Raw genomic sequence first — 18,826 nt, forward strand, 5'->3', positions numbered from 1 at the left:
GGAATAAAAGACAGCTGCATGAATATGCAGTAAGATCTCAGACATAACAGCACCTCGGGAGAAGTGGCCAAGGGTCAATATAGTTCTTATTTATAATTATTTTTGCTGAAATAGGAAGGAAGAAAAAAAATGTGTAGATCTGGTGGCCCGAAGATTGCTAACCATGGGTGGCAAGGTCAGGTGAGAGGTGACTGTGGGTCACAGAGCCCCTTGACCCCTGTGTGGGCCTGCCTTACAGACTGCACAACCTTTTATATTAAGGTATTGCGGGGGGGGGGGGGGGGGGTGTGAGGCAAGGAACGACTGTGAGAAAAAGAAAAGAACAGACAAGAAAAGATGTAAAGGAAGGCACTCATGGAGAGGCCTTCCCTAGTCTTAGGCAATTCTACCTGCACTTCAATGAAAAGAAAGGCATCTGTGAAAACTGTCAATCGAACCAAACCATGAAATTCCATCCTAAGAGACCAAAGACCTATTTAGTGCCATCAAAAAAGGGAGAGCATCCATGAAATAAAGTAATACCAGTGCTTGAGCAGTCCCCTTAGTGTTGGGGTGGGGCAGAGTCCAGACAAAAGGAGACATCTTCAGGTGCAAAGTCTCTGTCCAATCTGCCTTGGTGACCCAGAAATTAAACTTCTGGGTTGTATGCATGGGTCATTATCTTTCACTTGAAAACCGCTGTCCAGCAGGACACTGCTTCATAGCCTTGCTGCCCGGACATCTCTCACCTGTTACCGTACTCTATCAAGCGCCACACTCAACGGGGATGCAGAAACCCCCTCTGCTTCAGGCCTAAACAATATCCAGATTGCTCTTAGAAGAGTTGTCTGCTACTAGGATTTTTATTTAAACCATACTCTGGAATCTGGGGTGTATTTCTTTTTCCCCAGTAGTGGCTTTTCCAAATAGCACCTGTCCCTCTACCATCTGGTTCTTCCTGATAATACTCTTCCTGATAATAAACTTGGTCTACTGGCAGACACCATAAGGTTGTCATCACAGAAGTGACAAACTTTGGCAACAAGACACACTCTGAAAGAATGATGAAAAGAGAATTCCCTAAAAGTCTACCCAGATACCAAATCAGCTATTTACATGGGAGAGATCTGGTTCCAGCCCCACAGTAAACTCTATAGCACTCTGGGTAAAATGTCAAAAGATAGAAGAAGCATCAGAATTATTTGGATCATATCCAGTATTAGATTCATTCTCTGGATTCCCAAGGGAGAGATGAAATGATCAGCCTTCACCTAAAATTGCTGGGGTTAAGGCGCAACTCAATGGCCTGGTCTGATTCAGAAACGCTGTGTTGAGAAAGTGCTAACTCCAGCTCTCGTGTCTTAGCTCGGCACAGGTTGGCAGCCACACATTGGGGCTGACCTTCTTTGGGAACCACTGGCTTTTAGGATGTAGACCAGAATTTTCTCTTAGCACCAACACGATCAACTACATGAAATCAACGCAACTGATTCACACACCGCAAGGCTACTGAAAAGAGGCAGTTTCCAGGAATCAATGATAGTGGGTATGGTTCAGCTTTACTGTAGGGCTGAATGGGTCCACGTGGCCAGAGACCCCCAGGGTCCTCAAACTTACCTATAAATTCAATCTGAGAAGGTGAGGCTGAGGAGGAGCCAGAACTATAAAGCTGTCTATTCTCCTAGCCCAGACAGGTCAAGACCATTAGAAGGGATAATAGCCTCCTATGAAACGCAGGCAGAGAAGTACCTGCAGCATTCCACAGGGAATAACAGCAATCTGCACTTCAGAAGAACGTCACAGAGCCAGATACCCTATCTGTTCAAGGTAGATTAGGACTCAGAAGAGAAGAGCGTAAGGTAAGGAAGCAGGGGTAGGATTCCAGCTAAAGAGGGAGGTTTCCCTGAAATCTACCTATGGTCCTTTCATCTTGAACATACATGGCTATGAGATGCCCTTTAACCTGCAGTGTTCTGGCGAAGATCAAGTCGATCTCTGTTAGGGTTAGTTCACGGGAGTCCCTAACCCTACAGAAAAAGCAGGCTGTAGCTGTAGTATTTGATTTTCTTGTTTGTTTTTTTTTTTAAGAAAATGTTTCTCAGGAGCCACAGGGGCTCTTTATGTTTCCTGTGTTATTCTCTGGGTGACAGACACAAGTACTTTCCTCTTCTCACTTCCAAAGGAGGATACAGCTTTCGGTCTTTCTTCCAAGACTTTTCCAAATAACTTCATTCACTTAAAAGGGATCTATCCCGTAAAAAGTGCCAGGAACTTTCCTCTCAGCCACTGATGTCATTAAGCAACTGTCTGTCTAAATAAGACTATGTTATCATTTATCCTCCTTTCAACACGAAAAAGAAATCTCCATAGAGTACTTAACTTGTCCTACTTAACCATATATATATATTAAGTTTAATAAACAATCACGGAGTGTTACAGAACGGGGCTGGTCATTGTCTTTGCCCCAGACATCTGAGGCACTCCCCCAGGCAGCCCAGGTCTTGGTAACTGACTTCCAGAGCCTGCTGGAGTGGATCCAAAGAGCTGGGCTGAAGTTGTAAATTTTTGCCACCATATTTCTATGAACTTTCTCCCTTTTGTTTATTCAGGAAATCACCAATATCCAGGAAGTCAAAGAGCTGGGAAAGAAGGGCAGGGTGGTGGCGTGTTATTGGCTAAATCCAGAGGTCCCTAGTGAGGCTGCATTTATTAGGAGGCAGACTCCCAGCACCAACCAGCAAGGCGCCTTCATCACAGCCTGCTGGCTGACCCTGTGTGAGATGCTGGTGCCTTTCTTGAGATAGAACATTCTAACTTACCACAATGTACCTGCCCAGGGGAGGGTCTCTGCTACAGCAAAGGACATTGATCTACCCCATGGGACAGTAAAGGACAAAATGTGCCCCAGAGCAAATTTTAAAGTACCTCTCAGTCCTATCACAGCAAAATACTTTTCAAATAAGCAATTCAGTTAGATAGCCATTATCATGGCATTTCCCACCCCAAGAAAACCCCAAGTTTCCTACTAGTGAAAGGAATCAGAGGCTCCTAGAATTTCGCTAGGCATCAATTGCCTATCAATAAAGAAAAACTCAAATCAAAGCTCAACCTCTTTCTGAAGGGTCTGCTGTCAGTCATGTCAGGAAGGTTTAAGTGGAAACAAGGAAAGATATTCAATAAAATATGTATGCTCTCTTACCATTAGCATCTTGGACTCCAGTAAGTGCTCCGACAGCTGCTGCGGTTTCCCCAGACAGGACGATCTGTCCCCCCCCTTGCAAGGTGGCCTCGGCCAGTGTGGCGACAGCATGGGCGGCGGCTTCGCTGTGGGCACAGGGACAGCAGAGAGGAGGATGTGTAAGTTGAATGAAAGTACAGCACTGCAGCAAGACACACCATCTTCCCAACGCTTCCCTGGATCTCTCTACGGACTCATGGGTAAGAGCCTACCAGCAGATACGGGAGTGCAGTGTTGCTGGATAAGGCCAGAGGAATTTTTAAACGCTAACAGTAAATAGCTAGAGAACCCCCGAATCTTACAGATTTATAAAGCTAACTCTAAGAAATGGGTGTTTGAGGACAGAAGGCACTCATTACCAGTCTCTTCTTTATCAGCGTTGGTTGAGTGCTTGACAGCCAGAGCGGGAGCTCTGATCCATACTGACAGTACAAAAGCCTTTCTGGTTGGTAATCACAAAAGTTTTCTTGTTTTCTCTTCTCTTTATGGTAACACTGGACAGATGATCTAAAACTGCCCTTTGGTGGCAGAGGATGGATGATAACAGGAGTCAACAACCTCAACTTGCTATTTAATTAATATTAAATCATAATAATGTAGTTCATATCCATGACTTCAAATACAAAGTAATGGCTGACCAAGACCCTAATATCCTGCAAAGCCTAGCTCTTCTCTTTGCCTCAGGGTTCATGTGGGCAGTGCTAAATTAAGCCTTGAAATTTTAAATGATCAGGGTAAGCCCAAACTCCTAGCTTCTAGAAACACAATGAAACAAGAAATCTGCCTTCACTGCAAACACTTTGTAAAATAGAAAGATATTAACCATCTGTTTATAGTGAGCACTATTCTAGCAATTTGTATCCTATTTTTCTTTCTTTTCCTTGCTATATGCTTTTCCCAAGTGCACAAATACCCATTTTTATTGGTTCTCTGATGCTACAAACTAGACAATGCACCATTATTTTATGTGCCAGCAAGAAAGAAAAGAAAATGCCTGATAATTGTAGTACTGTAGTATCCAAATTTCAGAGATGTTAAAATGTGAAAGATGCAGAAATTCAGCACCTCGTCCAGGAAAGCATCAGCTCCCACTTTGCACCGTTACTGAAGGAGCATCAAACGTGGGCATGGAGCAGAGGAGATGGTGTCATCCAGTTTTGCCGAGGTGGGCAAAGTCCTGGGTTTGACGCCAAAAAAGCCAGTTGATGCAGCTTTCCTCTGAAGCTACAGGCCCTAACTCTGGCAGGCACACCTTGTAGTCACGAGACGTGGGTGCGATTGGGGTATGAGGGGCCGTGGACTGGTTAGGGTAGACATGTCCCGACTGTGGGCAAAGCAACACGTACCACACTCCACAGTGTCACTTTCATTTAAGAAGGTCTAGAAAAGTAACTGACATGATCACTTCCCTGGGGGAATGCAGGGATTCTAGGAAGAAGTAAAAGAAACCCAATGGACAGACAAGTCCCATTAAAAAGAAAATTCTCCCTTTCTTACTAATTTGATTTGCTTTTCAATTTTTATGTCTCTGTGTTCAAGTTTTTTTTTTCTGATAATAAAATACAAGTAGCAGACGTGTTAAAGTTTCATTAAATGTAAAAGAAACTTTAAAAAATATCATACAGAGATAAGTTATTTCCTTCTAATCGTAAACACAACAGCTAATTGCAGGATCCTACTGCAGTTTTACAGCCTGCTTTTTTTTCACCTAACATGGTATTTCCCCATGTAAATACTCTTTGACTATTTCTTCAAAATAATGCATGCCAAATTGCTGACACCCCCCCCCCTTCTTCCCCTACTCATTCATCTGCGGCAACTTTTAAGTTCCAGGCTTCCTTTGAGTTAGTTCAAGGTCATAATTACGTATTTCAAATTTGTTTGCTTCCTTCCTAAATATTTGGGGGTGTAATTGGGGCCGAGCAAAAAGCTCAACAGTCCTGGCGTGCATGTGCAGCCCAGGTGAGAGCTAAGGTCACCCCCCATGCTGAGACACACTTCTTGGTGATCCCACGCCCATAGCCAGTCATTGCATGGTGTCTGTAACATCAATTTAGAACTAAAAGGGACCTTTGATCTACAATTACTACTAAGGCTATTCTTTACGTTTTTACATGGTAGAGTTTAATTTTAAAGTCCTTCAGAAGTCTTTATTAGAGATAGTAAAATGAATGATTTCTAGATCCTTAATCTTTAACATATTTTTTTAAGAAATGGATGTTTCTTGGAAAATTTTACAGTACCCAGCTGTCACTGATTCATGACATAGATATTTCACACTCTGGCCTGAGACATTACGGAGAGCTGAAAAGTCCAGGCTTTGAGAAAAGCTGCAGCAGTGTGGTATTTTGGAGAAGGAAGCTGTAAATGAGAACTGTTTATAGGGAAATACGATCTTTGTTTACAGGTTACCTCAGCGACTGCTCCCTTCCCCACGGTTTTCATCACAATTTGTACCATCGGATTTCTGTGCCCATCACAGGGGATGTCCTGCCAGTCTTCGGGTCCCGCACACATGCTTGCAGTGTGCAGTTTTGTGGGCGATGAAGGGAGGACAGCTACGCGGACGTGGAAGTGCACCTGCTCCCAATCACACCTGCTCCCAATCACACCTGTGTTGTTCTGTCTGAAGCTGTACATATTTAAAGTCATTTTCTTTAACACCTTTCTAAAATGTATTTGGTAGAAGAAAGCCAGTGCAATCCGGGACCAGAGGTGTGAGGGGGATGGCGAGCTCACAGGCTGGGGAGGTGAGTTATTTCATCCCCGGTCAGGGGCCGGACGCAGAGCAGTGATGGAGGGATCCCTCCCATGGGGCATGAAGACAGCGGCGACTCCAGTGGCCAACAGGCCTTCATTTCCAAATCTACTCTAACCCGACACTAGACCTCATGGGAGTGAGCAAACTAGACTGCTAGGAAAAGATGCTCTTTACTTACAAGGTGAAGACGGCTGAAAAAGTCCCTAAGCTACTCCTTCACAAAAGTGAGTTTCTAAACCAGAGTTACCAATGCAAAGTTTTCATCAGCTTATCTGTAAGTGCCCAGCCTTCATCCCCAGGAGAAAGCAGCAGCTGTGGCGCCCCTGCCCTCCATCTCCAGAGAGGATTTCTAGTCTAGGCCGTCCATCCCATTTTACTAGACAAATGAGTACTAGTCCATACATTACAGCCATATTTTATTTTAATATTATCTCTAATTTTAAGTCAATAGTACTTTCACTTCTCTTTTTAAGCCAAGAGTCTTCACAGCAAAAGAAGAGCAACTCTGAGTTCCTTGAGAAGGGAACTCAAAGCAAGCCTTTGCTTCCCCATAGCGCCGAGTTGCAACACACAGTAGGCACACAAGTAAAAATTGTCTCTGTGTTGACAACACAGTGTAAACTCCTATGAGGGCAAATGTAGACTCGGTCTATAAATACTTACCATGCGTCTGTATATGCAAGGGCTGTACTGACTTTAAAACAATTTTTTTTAAAGTAGGCTCCATGCCCAGTGTGGCGACCCTGAAATTAAGAGTCATGTGCTCTACTGACTGAGTCAGCCAGGCACTCCAGGGCCATACTGACTTCAACAGACTTAAGAGGGAATATAATCTAGGACGGCTTAACCAACAAACTGAAACTTCAAATTAATTTTTGTATCGCAACAAGCAGATGATGATTTCACTTCCTTTCCCTCTGGTGGTTCAGCTGAATACTTTTGGTTTTTTGAGCTGTAATGTTCTGCACCTCATTTGTTCATTTTGATTCTCTCCCCATCTCCTTCCTAAAAGTGCTGATTTATTATGTATCTTGAAAATAATTAATATTCACTAGTTTCCACATTTTTCTTAATAACGATCTCTCCTTAACCTCTTTGGGTTATTTGTAATGCCAGGGTGGGCTTGAAGGCTGTTGGAGCCCCGGGCCCTTGTTCTGACTTGCTGCTACACAAAACTCTTTTTAACAGCGTGGTTGAAAAACAGGTCTGTCCTGCATCTGTCCTGACCCCCCTTTCCCCTCCCGCAGATGAAGGAGCCCCTCAGCCTTCCTATTCCCCGCCTGCCATATCGCGCGGCCTCTCCGTGCCCACTCTGCGCCCACATCTGCTGTTTACAGTGCGGGAGAGGGCAGGTGATCAGTCAAGAGCCATGCTTGTCCCATCTGCACCTGAAACAGGCTGGAAGGAAGCAGCTCTACGAAATCGCTTTGTTACCATGGGAACAAAGACCGGATTTCTCAGTGTAGTTTTCACTAAGATGACTTCCAGCAACACAATCTGCAGAGAGGCTGGGAGTATTGTCTCGTCCCACAAAGAAGCAAACACCAGGGGTCTGCGTCTTAAGTCCAAACCTCCTGGCATCAGACAGTGGGTGACCTCTCTTGGAATCAGAAAGCCCCGGGTAGCCGGCTGTAGTCTAGTCTTGGCTGCTGGGCTTGGTTTCTTCACCCCTAACAGAGGCTGCAACGTACCATCCCCCAACACTCATCGGGGCGCTGAACTCTCTGATTGCAAACAGATTTCAACATCTCTCCTCCTCCTCCATGCCACAGTGAACCGCATCCTTCTTCCTTTGGAGTAAACACTATAGCCACCTCAGCTGCATCTGAGTTCGTTAACAAGCCCTCAGGGGAAACCATTACTCTCCTTGCCTTTAGAAATAAGCCCTGGTCCTTCCACTAAAGGGAGCAAGAATGTGCCTCATATTTTCCACTATGTATAGAGTTCCCAGGACACTCACACTTCATTGGAATCTCCAAGGTGCTGGCTCAATGAAATCAAGTTTCGCTGGTCTTTAATGGTGGCCCGTTAGGCTTCATGCCACCGTGAGGGGTTACCAGACCAGAGGGAGGTTCTCACTCTGGCCATGACTTTTAGGAAGTTTATCCGTGCATCCTCTCTCAAAGGAAGGAGTGGGGTTGGGCCAAATAAGACTTTCATGTTACTGAAAAGCCACATGCTTCAATGGGCTAAGAAAAAAGTTTCAATCCCAGGTCACTCGGGGACTCACTGGGTACCCCTGGGAGGTGTGTGTGTTCCATACCCATCATCCACACTCTGGCCATACTCCCTTCAGACTCAGTCACTTTATCTCCACTCTCACCAGTTTCCAAGCCTTTAACAAGGCACACCTGGCCTGCCTCTCCCTAACTGGCCTTCTATTTCTAATCTCTTCTCATCGTAATTCCGAATAGACGAAATTTAAAGTGCAATTTAAATGATCACTCTAATTCTTTTCTTTTTTTAGAGAGGGGGGAGAGAGAGAGAATCTTAAGCAGGCTCCATGCCCAGCGTGGAGCCCGATGTGGGGCACAATCCCACATCCCTGAGATCATGACCCAAGCGTAAATCAAGAGTCGGACACTGACTGAGCCACCCAGGTACCCTGACAACTCTAACTCTTGGAAGTGCTAACTATGGGCTGGATACTTCGATGAGAGTTTTATATATAACATTTCAGTAAATCTTTTCAAATTCTGTATGATGAAAATTATCCTTATGATGAGGAAACCAAGGCTCAGGGGTTAAATTTCTCAAGATCAAATGGCTAGTAAGTGGCAGAGCGAGAATTCAAACCTGAATCTACATGACCTCAGAACCTTTTCAGCCCCCATACCATACAGCCACATGGAAATCATTCATACATAAGCCTATCAAGGCTTTCTAGTTTGTGTGATAGACAGCTTTCTATCTATCACAACCAACCTAAACTTTGGCTGATTTTTTATAGTTTGGAGGATTTTCCTCTGATTTTCTACAATGTTCATGGTCTGTACTACACAATTGCACTGAGTAATAGTGTTTACTAAGTGTTTTACTTAAATCAATTTCCCCAAAGAGAACAGTATGACTTTTTTGAGCGCAGACATTGTATCTTAGAGCACTCCTTATTTACAACCTTACCCAGTAGAGTGCAGGCAGGTCATAAGAATTCAGTGACTAAATGTGAGGCTAACAGCTGCTGCACATAATGGGGACAGCAGCCTTACCATATGCCAGGCACTGATCTGAAGATCTCGTTAATATCCCTAACAAGGGAGCTATTGTCATTACTCCCATTTTACAGAAGAGGAAAGCCTGGGCACCGAGTTCAAGTAAATGATCCAAGGTCAAACCACTAGTAGGTGACAGTGCTGCAATGTAAACCCAGACAGTCTAGCTTCAAGACCCACACTCTTAACTATTAGGTAAAATGCCTACGTCCACTGAAAATAAAATTATGTCAGCAATGAAGAAGAAAAAGAATGATATGAGGATGATCTCTTCTGTCAAAACCAACAGAAGGAACCAAGTAGTTGTAACAATATAGTTTCGGAAACTCTCTCACTGGAATATCCCATTCTGCAGCACCTTTCCTAAACATACCTGAAGAAAAATATTTCAATTATTTTTCCTAATAATCTAAAACTCATTTCAAAGACGTTGATAAGCAAGGGAACCAAGTTTCCTGAAAAGTCAGTAAAATCAGCTCTCAACCAGCCCAAACTTGGATTAATGCCCCTAATGAAAAGTAGTTTCTTCTGTAGGAATGAAAGTATGACTAAAAGCAGTTTGTTCTGTAGGGTAAATGGAAAATCAATCCTGAAGCTTCTTGCTTTACTATATCCTTTGCTCCCTTTAAAAACCCAAAGTACTCAAACCTTGCTGCTTTTGGTCTGATAAAGAGCACAAGACAGGTAAAGCAAAACGGATCAACGTCCCTTGACCAGCAGGATTGAGCTGGAAGTCAGAAGGCTGGACTGGTTGCGTTGGGGTGGGGTGGGGCAGTAACAGGGTGAGTGAGGCAGATTATAAGCCAAATTACAGTACCCTAGGGGCCGAGTGTTAAGCTCCAACCGCCAATTGTGAGAGACTGAAGTGCAACGTTTCTCTTTATAACCCGTAGGTAGGGACAGATGCAGCGTCCTTATTTACTCCCCCAGCCCTGCCTCCACCTGTTGAGTGCCATGGTGACCGTGGCTCCCTGTTGCATCTCCTGAGAAGCTGCCACTGCGGCCTCTGCCAATGATGCCACCGCCTGGGTGGCCTCTGATGCTTGCGTCGTCTGGATGGTCATCTCACCTCCCTGTAACGTGGCCCAATTTTGTTCCACCTGAGGCAGAAAGGACATGATAGTAAAGACTCAAAGTCACAAAAGGATTATAATAAATTGTATGTGCTCAGCCAAATACATACACATTTTTAAATTAACATGACCTACAATGTACAGAACAGAGTTTTTAGTATGTTATCTTTTGTGTATAAAAAAGGGGGTATTAGAAAATATATCTGAATTTGCTTATATTTGCATAAAGACATCTGGAAGGACACAAAAGAAACCACTAAAAATATTCTCCTCTCTGTGTGTGGGGGGAGGGGAGTTGTGGGAATAGGTGGGATAGGAGACAGAAAGCAAGATTTTCCAATGTATACTTTTAAATAATTTTTGAAATATCTGAGCCATATCAATGTCTTACCTATTCTTTTGAATAGGTAATATATTAACATGGCTCAGATTAAAAATTCTGAATAAACCATAAAATTCAAAAGTTAGAATTTTTGAATAGACAATAAATATATTCTAAAAAAATTAAAATGATATCAAAGGATATGCAATGCCAGTACTCCCGACCTTTTGCCCAGACAGAGGTGACTGCTGTTACCTATTTCTTATGTGTCTTTGCAGGGATATTCTCTCTATATGCAAGCATATTTACAAACATACACTCCCTCCTATTTCCCTCTTTCTACTCCCTCTTAAAAAATAGAAATGGCAGCTTATTCTACGTTATCTTTTTGTGCCTTGCTTGTTTCACCAACAACACATCTCTGAAGTGATTCCATTTTGGAACATATAAAACTGCTTCCTTCATTCATGACTCATAATGATGGCTGCACAGCATTGTAGGATATAAGCACACCATGATGTATTTAACCAGCCATCTTTTAATGGGCATTTAAGAAGTTTCGAGTCTTTTGCTATTACAAACAGTACTGTGATGAATATCTTTACATACCACATTGTATATTTTATGGGAGTCTATTTATGGAGTAAATTCCTAGAGGTTTTGTATATTAAAGGATTGTATATTAAAGTTATATTTTAATTTTTGATGGAAACTGCCAAATTCAGGAAACTTTTTTTTTTTTTTAATGTAGCAAAAACTGCTTTCCTTTTAGTGGAGAGGAATTATGAAGAAACAAAATAAAACATACAAAAAAATTTTATCTGGTGAGAGAATAGACTAGAATTTCGTTTTGTTAGATCAAGGACAGGGTTTTCTCGGCATTGGCATTATTAACATTTGAGGTTAGACAAGTCTTTGCTGCGGGGGGCTGTCCTGTGCATTGTAGGGTGTTTAACAGCATCCCTGGTTTTACCCACTCACTGGTTGATAACAGCACCCTCCCCAGTCATGACAATCAGAAACATCTCCAGACATTATCAAATGTCCTGGGGGGGGGAGTGTACACTAATTAAGAACCACTGCTTTTAGTAATAATGCTTTGCATTGAGAGATTTCTCAGTCCTGGATACCTGTATCTAGCCACTTCGCTCCATTTTGCTCAATAAGGGCAGCTGATTAATTATTCCCCCTCAAAAACAAAAAGCAGCAGGGGCAGTAAAGCAATTTCTATTAGAAATTAGGGTAGGTAATAAATCAGTCTGCTCAGGTACAATATTTCTACGGACTTGGGTTTCAAGACGTTAGCTGCGCTCACTGGAGTTCCTGCGGCTCCCAATTCACACTGCTTCGGCCCAGTGAGTGAAGAGCTTGGGCTTGCATGGTAACGTCTCCCAAAGCAAGTGTCACTAGCTTAGGAGAGGTAGATATTTAAAATGCCTCTTGCTTTGGTTCTGTTACCATACTTAGACTATGCCAGTGCTTCTCAGAATGCTTGTCAAAAGCCTCCCAGAAAATGGGACATTCCTTTAAACTACCCTAGTACTTGCCCTGAGTTCTCATAGGCAGTGGGTTGTGCCAGCAACCTCCAGAGCCCATCACTAAGAGGCAGAGACATCCCATTTCCTCCCCTTAGAGCTGCAAAGTTGCCCACTCAGGAACTCACAAAACTCTTGCTTCCCAAGAGTTAGTATCTCTTGGATTTCATTACTCCAGTGAGTGTCACTGCAAATGATGCCAGTTTAAATGGCAAGTTACACTGCCAATTTGTAGATGGTCTATGATTCCACTCAAAACACCAGCCGAAGCCGGCCAGCCCGTCACCTTTTGCCATTAAACAGTCTTCCTCTTTCCAGATCTGCCCCTCTATATTTTTGCCCATCCCTCTGCAGAGCTTGGCCTAGTGCGGCTCTCCCAATACTCAGACTCCAATGGCAGCAATTTAATGTATACACATTTAGTTACAACTGTATTTGTAGCAAAAATGGTATTAGAAAGTTGCCATATACAGTATACTTTAAGGAAGTTAAATTATATGGCATGAAAGATTAATGGATGGTGGCAAAGGGTAGAGAGGAAGTAGGAAGAAGAAGCAGACGAAGAGATTTCTATTCAGAATAATGGCAGGTGATAAATAAATCACTTGGGTGTTAACATTTCTTTGGAATTTCCTATTCTTCAGTCTCAGTGCTTTAGTTGTATTTGCTTGAGCTCTTGTTGCTCTCCCTTTCCATCTGTTGGGAGCCACTGTGTGGTTATCTATGCCGGATGTCACCATGTCCCAGAGAAAGGGCCCCAAGCCCTAGGAGGGAAAGATATTCAGAGGATGTACAGTTAGCATCAATGCTTTTCTGAGAGACCCACTCCAATGCGGCCATTCAAACTGCGGTCACTCTTATCCCTCTAGCTACAGTGAACCACTGAGGCCCTTCCACACTCTCACAGTGCGATGCACCGCATGCACTGTTCCCTTTGACAGGGACACAACTCCCACCTTTGCTTCTAGTCTGACCTAGGTGAACCTGAAGGAGCCCAGACAACTCCCTCCACTCCCCTATGGTCCAAGGCTCAGGGCCTCTCCCCTGTGTTCTGTAGCACCCTGGGCTTGCTTCCTCTAGATCCTTACCTCATTGCCATTGTGCTTTGATGTGTTTTTCTCTACCACCTACCTGTGTGCTCCTTAAGAGCTAGAGCAGTCTTTATTTTCCTGTATCTATAGAATCTATATAGTAAATGGCACAGGGCTCAGAAAGTGTTTACTGAATGGCAGGATGGAGAACATATTCCTTTATTCATGTTTTCCTACTTGTTCTTCAGCCTACTTATATTTCAGGTAAACTGATATTCCCTAAAAAAACCATCTAGAATAAGTTGTGCTACTGTTACATGTGGTGATGGTTCAGCTTAAAATTCATGTCTTCAATGTCTTTGTACTTTGGTTTCTTCTTCTTCTTCTTCAGAACCATATATACCATTATGATCAGATACCGTTCTATTTCAAAATTTGACTTTTCTGACACTTAAATGCAATTAGTATCACCACTACCAAATGGTGCCTTATCACAGGACTGAATAAATTCTCAAACCCATTTGCATTTGTAATACATATGCCATCAAAACTGAAATTGTATAAATATTTTGAAATCAACATAGTTTATTTCATACTATTTTCCAATTCTTTCCTTGTTCCTTTTTTTTTTTTTTTTTTAAGTAGGTTCCACACCCAATGTGGGGCTTGAACTCAACGACCCTGAGATCAAGAGTCGCATGCTCTTTCGACTGAGCCAGTCAGGTGTCCCAAAAGTCTCTCTTTTTTTTAAGTTTGTTTATTCATTTAAGAAATATCTCTTCACCCAACATGGGGCTCGAACTCACAATACTGAGACCAACAGTTGCATGCTCTTCCCACTGAGCCAGCCAGGTGCCCCTATTTCCTTGTTCATTTCTAAGTGTCTTGTAACTCATCGTGTCCTTAGTTTTATGCTAAGGTTAGAGATTTTTGGTTTCTTTGTAACTACAGTCAACCCTTGAACAACACAGGTTTGAACTGTGTGGGTCCATTTGTAAGGGGATTTTTCCCCCAGTAAATACAGTGTAGTACTATAAACATGTTTTCTCTTCCTTATGATTTTTTAAATAACATTTTCTTTAGCTTGCTATATTGAAAGAATACAGTACATAATACATATAACATATAAAATATAGGTTGGTTCACTGTTTATGTTATCAGAAAGGCTTCTGATCAATACTAGGCTATTCGTAGTTTATTTTGGGGGAGTCAAAAAAAGTTATATGTGAATTTGACTGCATAGGGGGGTCTGTGCCCCTAACTCTCATGTTGTTCAAGGGCCAACTGTACTTAGATTATTGGGTATTCTCAGGACACAGAATACTCAAACAGATTTGGGACACCATATATTACCAGAAGAGACAGGACCCAATGGTCCTTCTAATAAATATAACTAAATGTAACTAACTGGATGTTGAGGCAGTGTAGTCTAATGGTAAGGCTCTCACTGGCAAGGTTAGGATAACAAAATGACTTCACAACTTCTAAAAGTATAGGTGTCATTTATTTTTGTAAAGTACTTTCTGTTCTTTGGAAGAAAGATGCTAAATACAAGGCAGTAGGATGTTTTTTATCTGATATAATGTTTCATTAACTTGATGTGATCTTATCTGCCCTAAGCAGTGAGATGTTTTGAGTAATTCCATTTCTTATGATTCAAAACTGAGATGCTAACAACCATGTCAATATCTAGGAGAAATGAGAAGGCAAATAAATCACACTATAAAATCTAAATCATTTTGTCACTTTCTGAGCTAACCTATGCTGCTTCTCTTCACGTCATTTTTGTTTCATTGGAAGTGTGTAAAGAGTTACTTTTTTTTTTTTTAAATCTGACTGAATTTAGGTATTTACCAGAAGGCTATTTCTGTCATTCACCCATTCCTACAATAGATGACTGAAAATTGATGTGCTGAAAAAGCCATAGATAAGTCACTGAGATTTTTAAAAAAAATTCTTCATATTTTTCCATGAACTTCTAAATATGTTAATTACCACTACATATGTGAAGTTATTTAGTAAAATGGGCTTCAAAGAATCAGTCTCCAGAGAAGTGTTTAAGAAACACAGAGCTGCTTTCTTTAAATAGTATCAGGAAATATTCAGTAGGGAGATATGGTTGATAACTTTGGTTAAGTCAAAGAGTAACAAATCTTGTGAATGTACCCACCAATGTCTTCTCCATCTCTTTCACACTTCAAGTTCTAGTGTTGTCTAGTGCCCTCCAGTTGTAGTGTTTGGGGACTGACAGATTTTTTCCTCAGCTAATCCATACTCTTACATGATATTTATATACTTAGAAAAGTAAACATCCTTGTTGACTGTTACTTTTCTATCCTGTAAAACCAAATGCTGTTCCTGCCCTCTAACCTTCTCAGACTCCCTAGCTGGAAACATTGTCTCCTGAAGGCACACACCACTTTGCAGCATCTCCTACAGCATGGACCAGAGCTCATTTATGTAGACACTTCTCTCCCCCACCAGACAGGAGGAGCATCTCGAGAGCAGGGCTCCTATGTAAGGCCACTCCACACATCTAGCACGTCAGTGAGCATGGCAGGGGCTCACTTCCTGCTGGCCGACTGGGGAGCCTGGCTGTGTTTCTCTTCATCTCACTAGCCATGAGCCCTTTCTCAGGCTTCTCCCTTCCCTGAGTTGTGCAAATGAAAATGACTCTGTGGTGTTCTGAGTGGAAATGCCCCATGGTTGTGAACAAGGGTGAGATAATACTTTGAGCTTTATTCCTAATATTGCTCTTTGACATTTGTTAGGTATTCTTCAAGCTTCAGGGCTATACCACACTGGTGCCTTTAGGGGAAAAGCCCATAGTGCCTTAATGAACCCTTTCCTGAACTTCACGGATGGCTCGGAGCCTGGACAACATTTTTCTAAATGCATTACTCAGCTTCAACACTTACTCCATGACTTTGGGCAAGTCACCTAACCTCTACAGATTTCAGTTTTCTCATCTATAAAGTGAAGATGATCACAGAACCTATTCTTAATAGGGTTGAGCTCTCAGCTTACCAAGTGCTCAATTACGGTTAGCTACCTTTAGATTAACATTCCATAATTACCTTGATTTTGGTAGAGAAGGATTTTTTTCATAAAGTCTTTTCAAAGACATATTTAAAATGTAATAAATCATGGCCACTGATTTACAAATATTTTTATCCCTCCAAAGAATTCTTTAGTCAGCTCCAGTCTTAATGACAGAATTTTTTTTTAATAAAGCCCAATGATTAAATCTTTGGGATTCACAGCATAAAAGTATTACATGGATAATCTCTTTTTTGTGTATTATACAAAATGCTATATTGTAAATGTAAAATTCTAAGTTTTTGACAGGTCTGAATCATGAAGATCTATGAATTTCAATTATTACAATTAATATACACAGTATAAGATACTTTGCAAGACTGTCACGGCCTGGTGTTTTAAAAGGCTTAAATAAAATAATGCTACAGACGTGTTGGCTACTCGGTCTTTTTATCTTCTGGACCCTAACTACTCCCTCACCTATACATTTAAGTATTTAAGTAGATGCAGACCAAATCCTTTTTCTTACCTCTCCATCAGCCACTGCAGAATAATTCACTTGGGCAACAGTGACTGTGGTTGGCAATTCTGAAGCATCAGCCAATGTGGCTACTGTTGCCCCTGTACCAACCTAAAGAAAAACACAGAGAGCAGTGTCAGCTGATGGATCCTTCTACCTCTCTTTCACTCAGAAGTTAAGATTCATTTAATCCCAAATTCAGCATAGGTAATGATTAATATGCTTTGTAATGTGAAATGAGTTACTAAAATCGTATCTCAGACACCTACATGAGTTTCAGAATTTTGTTTCAAATCAGTATCAGAAGCTATCACGGTCCACCATCAGTGCCTAGTATCAGTCAACCAACTATCTACTTTCACCCCAATCTGAATTTAGGGGTTCCCCATCTACCAACAAGTTGTGTTTTACCTCAGAAGAGGTAATTCAGAAGGAATAAGCTCCTGGTCCCTGACAGAATGAAACAGTACAAAAGAAGCCATTTTTACAGAGCGTTGTTTTGGAAATGTCCAGAAAAAGCTATCAATAGTTCTGTATTTAACAAATTGCAAACAATTTAAAATATTTTTTAAAAACTCAATTTCAGATAGAAAGACTTTGAGGAGCTATAAAAAAGTTAAGTAAGAGTTTGTACGACAAAAACATTTTCCAGCCTGAGGTGAGGTCCCCACTGATCCACCTCAGAAAGCACAATCTGATAACCATAGGTTTACTCACCTGGATAAGTGAGACAGTGCCATCAGGGTTACTAAAGGTCTGGACTACCGTCTGTGATGGTACAAGATGGGCTATACTGTGTGTGGTTGTGGCCTGTGTTTGTGTTTGCTGATCTTCAAAAGCATACAAAAGGTCCTCCCGCCCATGCTGTTTATAACAGTTTTTAACTATGGTCCGTAGTGCCTGGGTCCATGAAACCTGTCACCAAAAGACCAGACAAGCACATTAAAGTCACAAAGAATGTTGGTTATTCAGCCCCACTATGGAATAAGCAGGTGCTTATTTATCAAACCAAACCACACCTGTACAGAATAAGCTCCCTTAGGGTTATTTTCCTTAGACTGACTGCGACACAAAGAAATTCAGCACCAAGCACCAAAGATTTCCCACTGGTTTCCTTCCTGATCAAAGTCTGGTTTAGCTTCTGGGTTTTACACTCTCTTCTAATCTGAGGCCAACTCTTAAACTTCCCACAAAAGAAGATTACTCTTTGTCAAGAATTTTATATTAAGATTCTCAATAAACTTCCAGGCTAACTAAAAAACAAATATGCAGAAAAAGCAAGGGGTGACATTTAGTTGAGTCCATCTTTGTAAAAAGAAGTGTCATTATCAGCAGACTCAGCCAACTTCTCATCTCTTTAATACTATGTTTATATTTTTCAACAGTAGTCCCCGCTAACCAGAAATAAGGACATTTCTAAGTCTTCGAAGTGATTAATGCTTTTTCTTGACGTTTCTTCCGTTTTTCCAAGCACCTCATAATATTAAAACTGCTCCAAAAGGCAAGTAGGCAGACAGAAGTGTAAACTCATGGACCCACCCTGAGTCTTTACAGGGATGAAGCGATAGAATGGGAAAGGCTATAAATCAGACAATATCAAACTTCTTTGGGAGACAGGTTTGACTTTCACACATGGGTTTTTAGACTTTTTAGCACAAGAAGTGGAACCCCCAAAACTGAGGTAGTTGATTCAGAGTGGAAAAGCAACAGGCTACTCAGGTCTGAGAAACCCTCACCCTCTGCTTTTGCTCTTCCGTGCGGACGTCACTCCGGACATTTGCCCATGGGATATCTTCAGGCCACCAGATGGGCTTGCAGCTTTCTTTGCCCCAGCCTGGTTTTCCCCGACCTGTGGAGTACTTGAGCATCTCTGGAATAAATGCCCGAAGCTGGGCCTAGAAGACAAGAGTGTAGTCATCAGCAGTCAGGAAAAACATCTGGGATGTGCCTGTGTCTTCCACCAAATTCTAAGATAATAAAACAGAGAGCCTTCCTGGAGGGTCCCAGAGAATTCCAAGATGTGACTGATGAGAACCCACTGTTTTCCACAGGTTCCCATAGCTCCACGGGTGGCTGGGAATTATACATATGTTGGTAAAGTATACCCTAAGCTGTA

The 18,826-nt window shown here is 41.9% G+C and overlaps 1 protein-coding gene across 7 annotated transcripts in view; it reads right to left on the reverse strand.

The window, feature by feature from the left end:
• NRF1 (nuclear respiratory factor 1) overlaps positions 1-18,826 on the reverse strand; it is a 141,411-nt gene that overhangs the window by 29,272 nt on the left and 93,313 nt on the right. For 5 of the 7 annotated variants that reach the window (XR_005838512.1, XM_040644003.1, XM_040644002.1 and 2 more), the window contains exons 6-11: positions 18,447-18,605; positions 17,428-17,625; positions 16,720-16,821; positions 12,726-12,884; positions 10,133-10,290; positions 3,179-3,303 (exon numbers count right to left, since the gene is read on the reverse strand). Coding sequence is in view for 6 of the 7 variants with exons in the window: in XM_040644003.1 (XP_040499937.1) it covers positions 3,179-3,303; positions 10,133-10,290; positions 12,726-12,884; positions 16,720-16,821; positions 17,428-17,625; positions 18,447-18,605 (901 nt within the window). In the remaining variant the exon portion in view is untranslated. The remainder of the gene's footprint in view (positions 1-3,178; positions 3,304-10,132; positions 10,291-12,725; positions 12,885-16,719; positions 16,822-17,427; positions 17,626-18,446; positions 18,606-18,826) is intronic. The other 2 variants (XM_040644005.1, XM_040644008.1) reach the window with 2 other exon arrangements.

This window comes from Ursus maritimus, unplaced genomic scaffold, assembly GCF_017311325.1.
Source record: "Ursus maritimus isolate PB19 unplaced genomic scaffold, ASM1731132v1 scaffold_3, whole genome shotgun sequence".
In the NCBI taxonomy this organism is placed as follows: domain Eukaryota; kingdom Metazoa; phylum Chordata; class Mammalia; order Carnivora; family Ursidae; genus Ursus; species Ursus maritimus.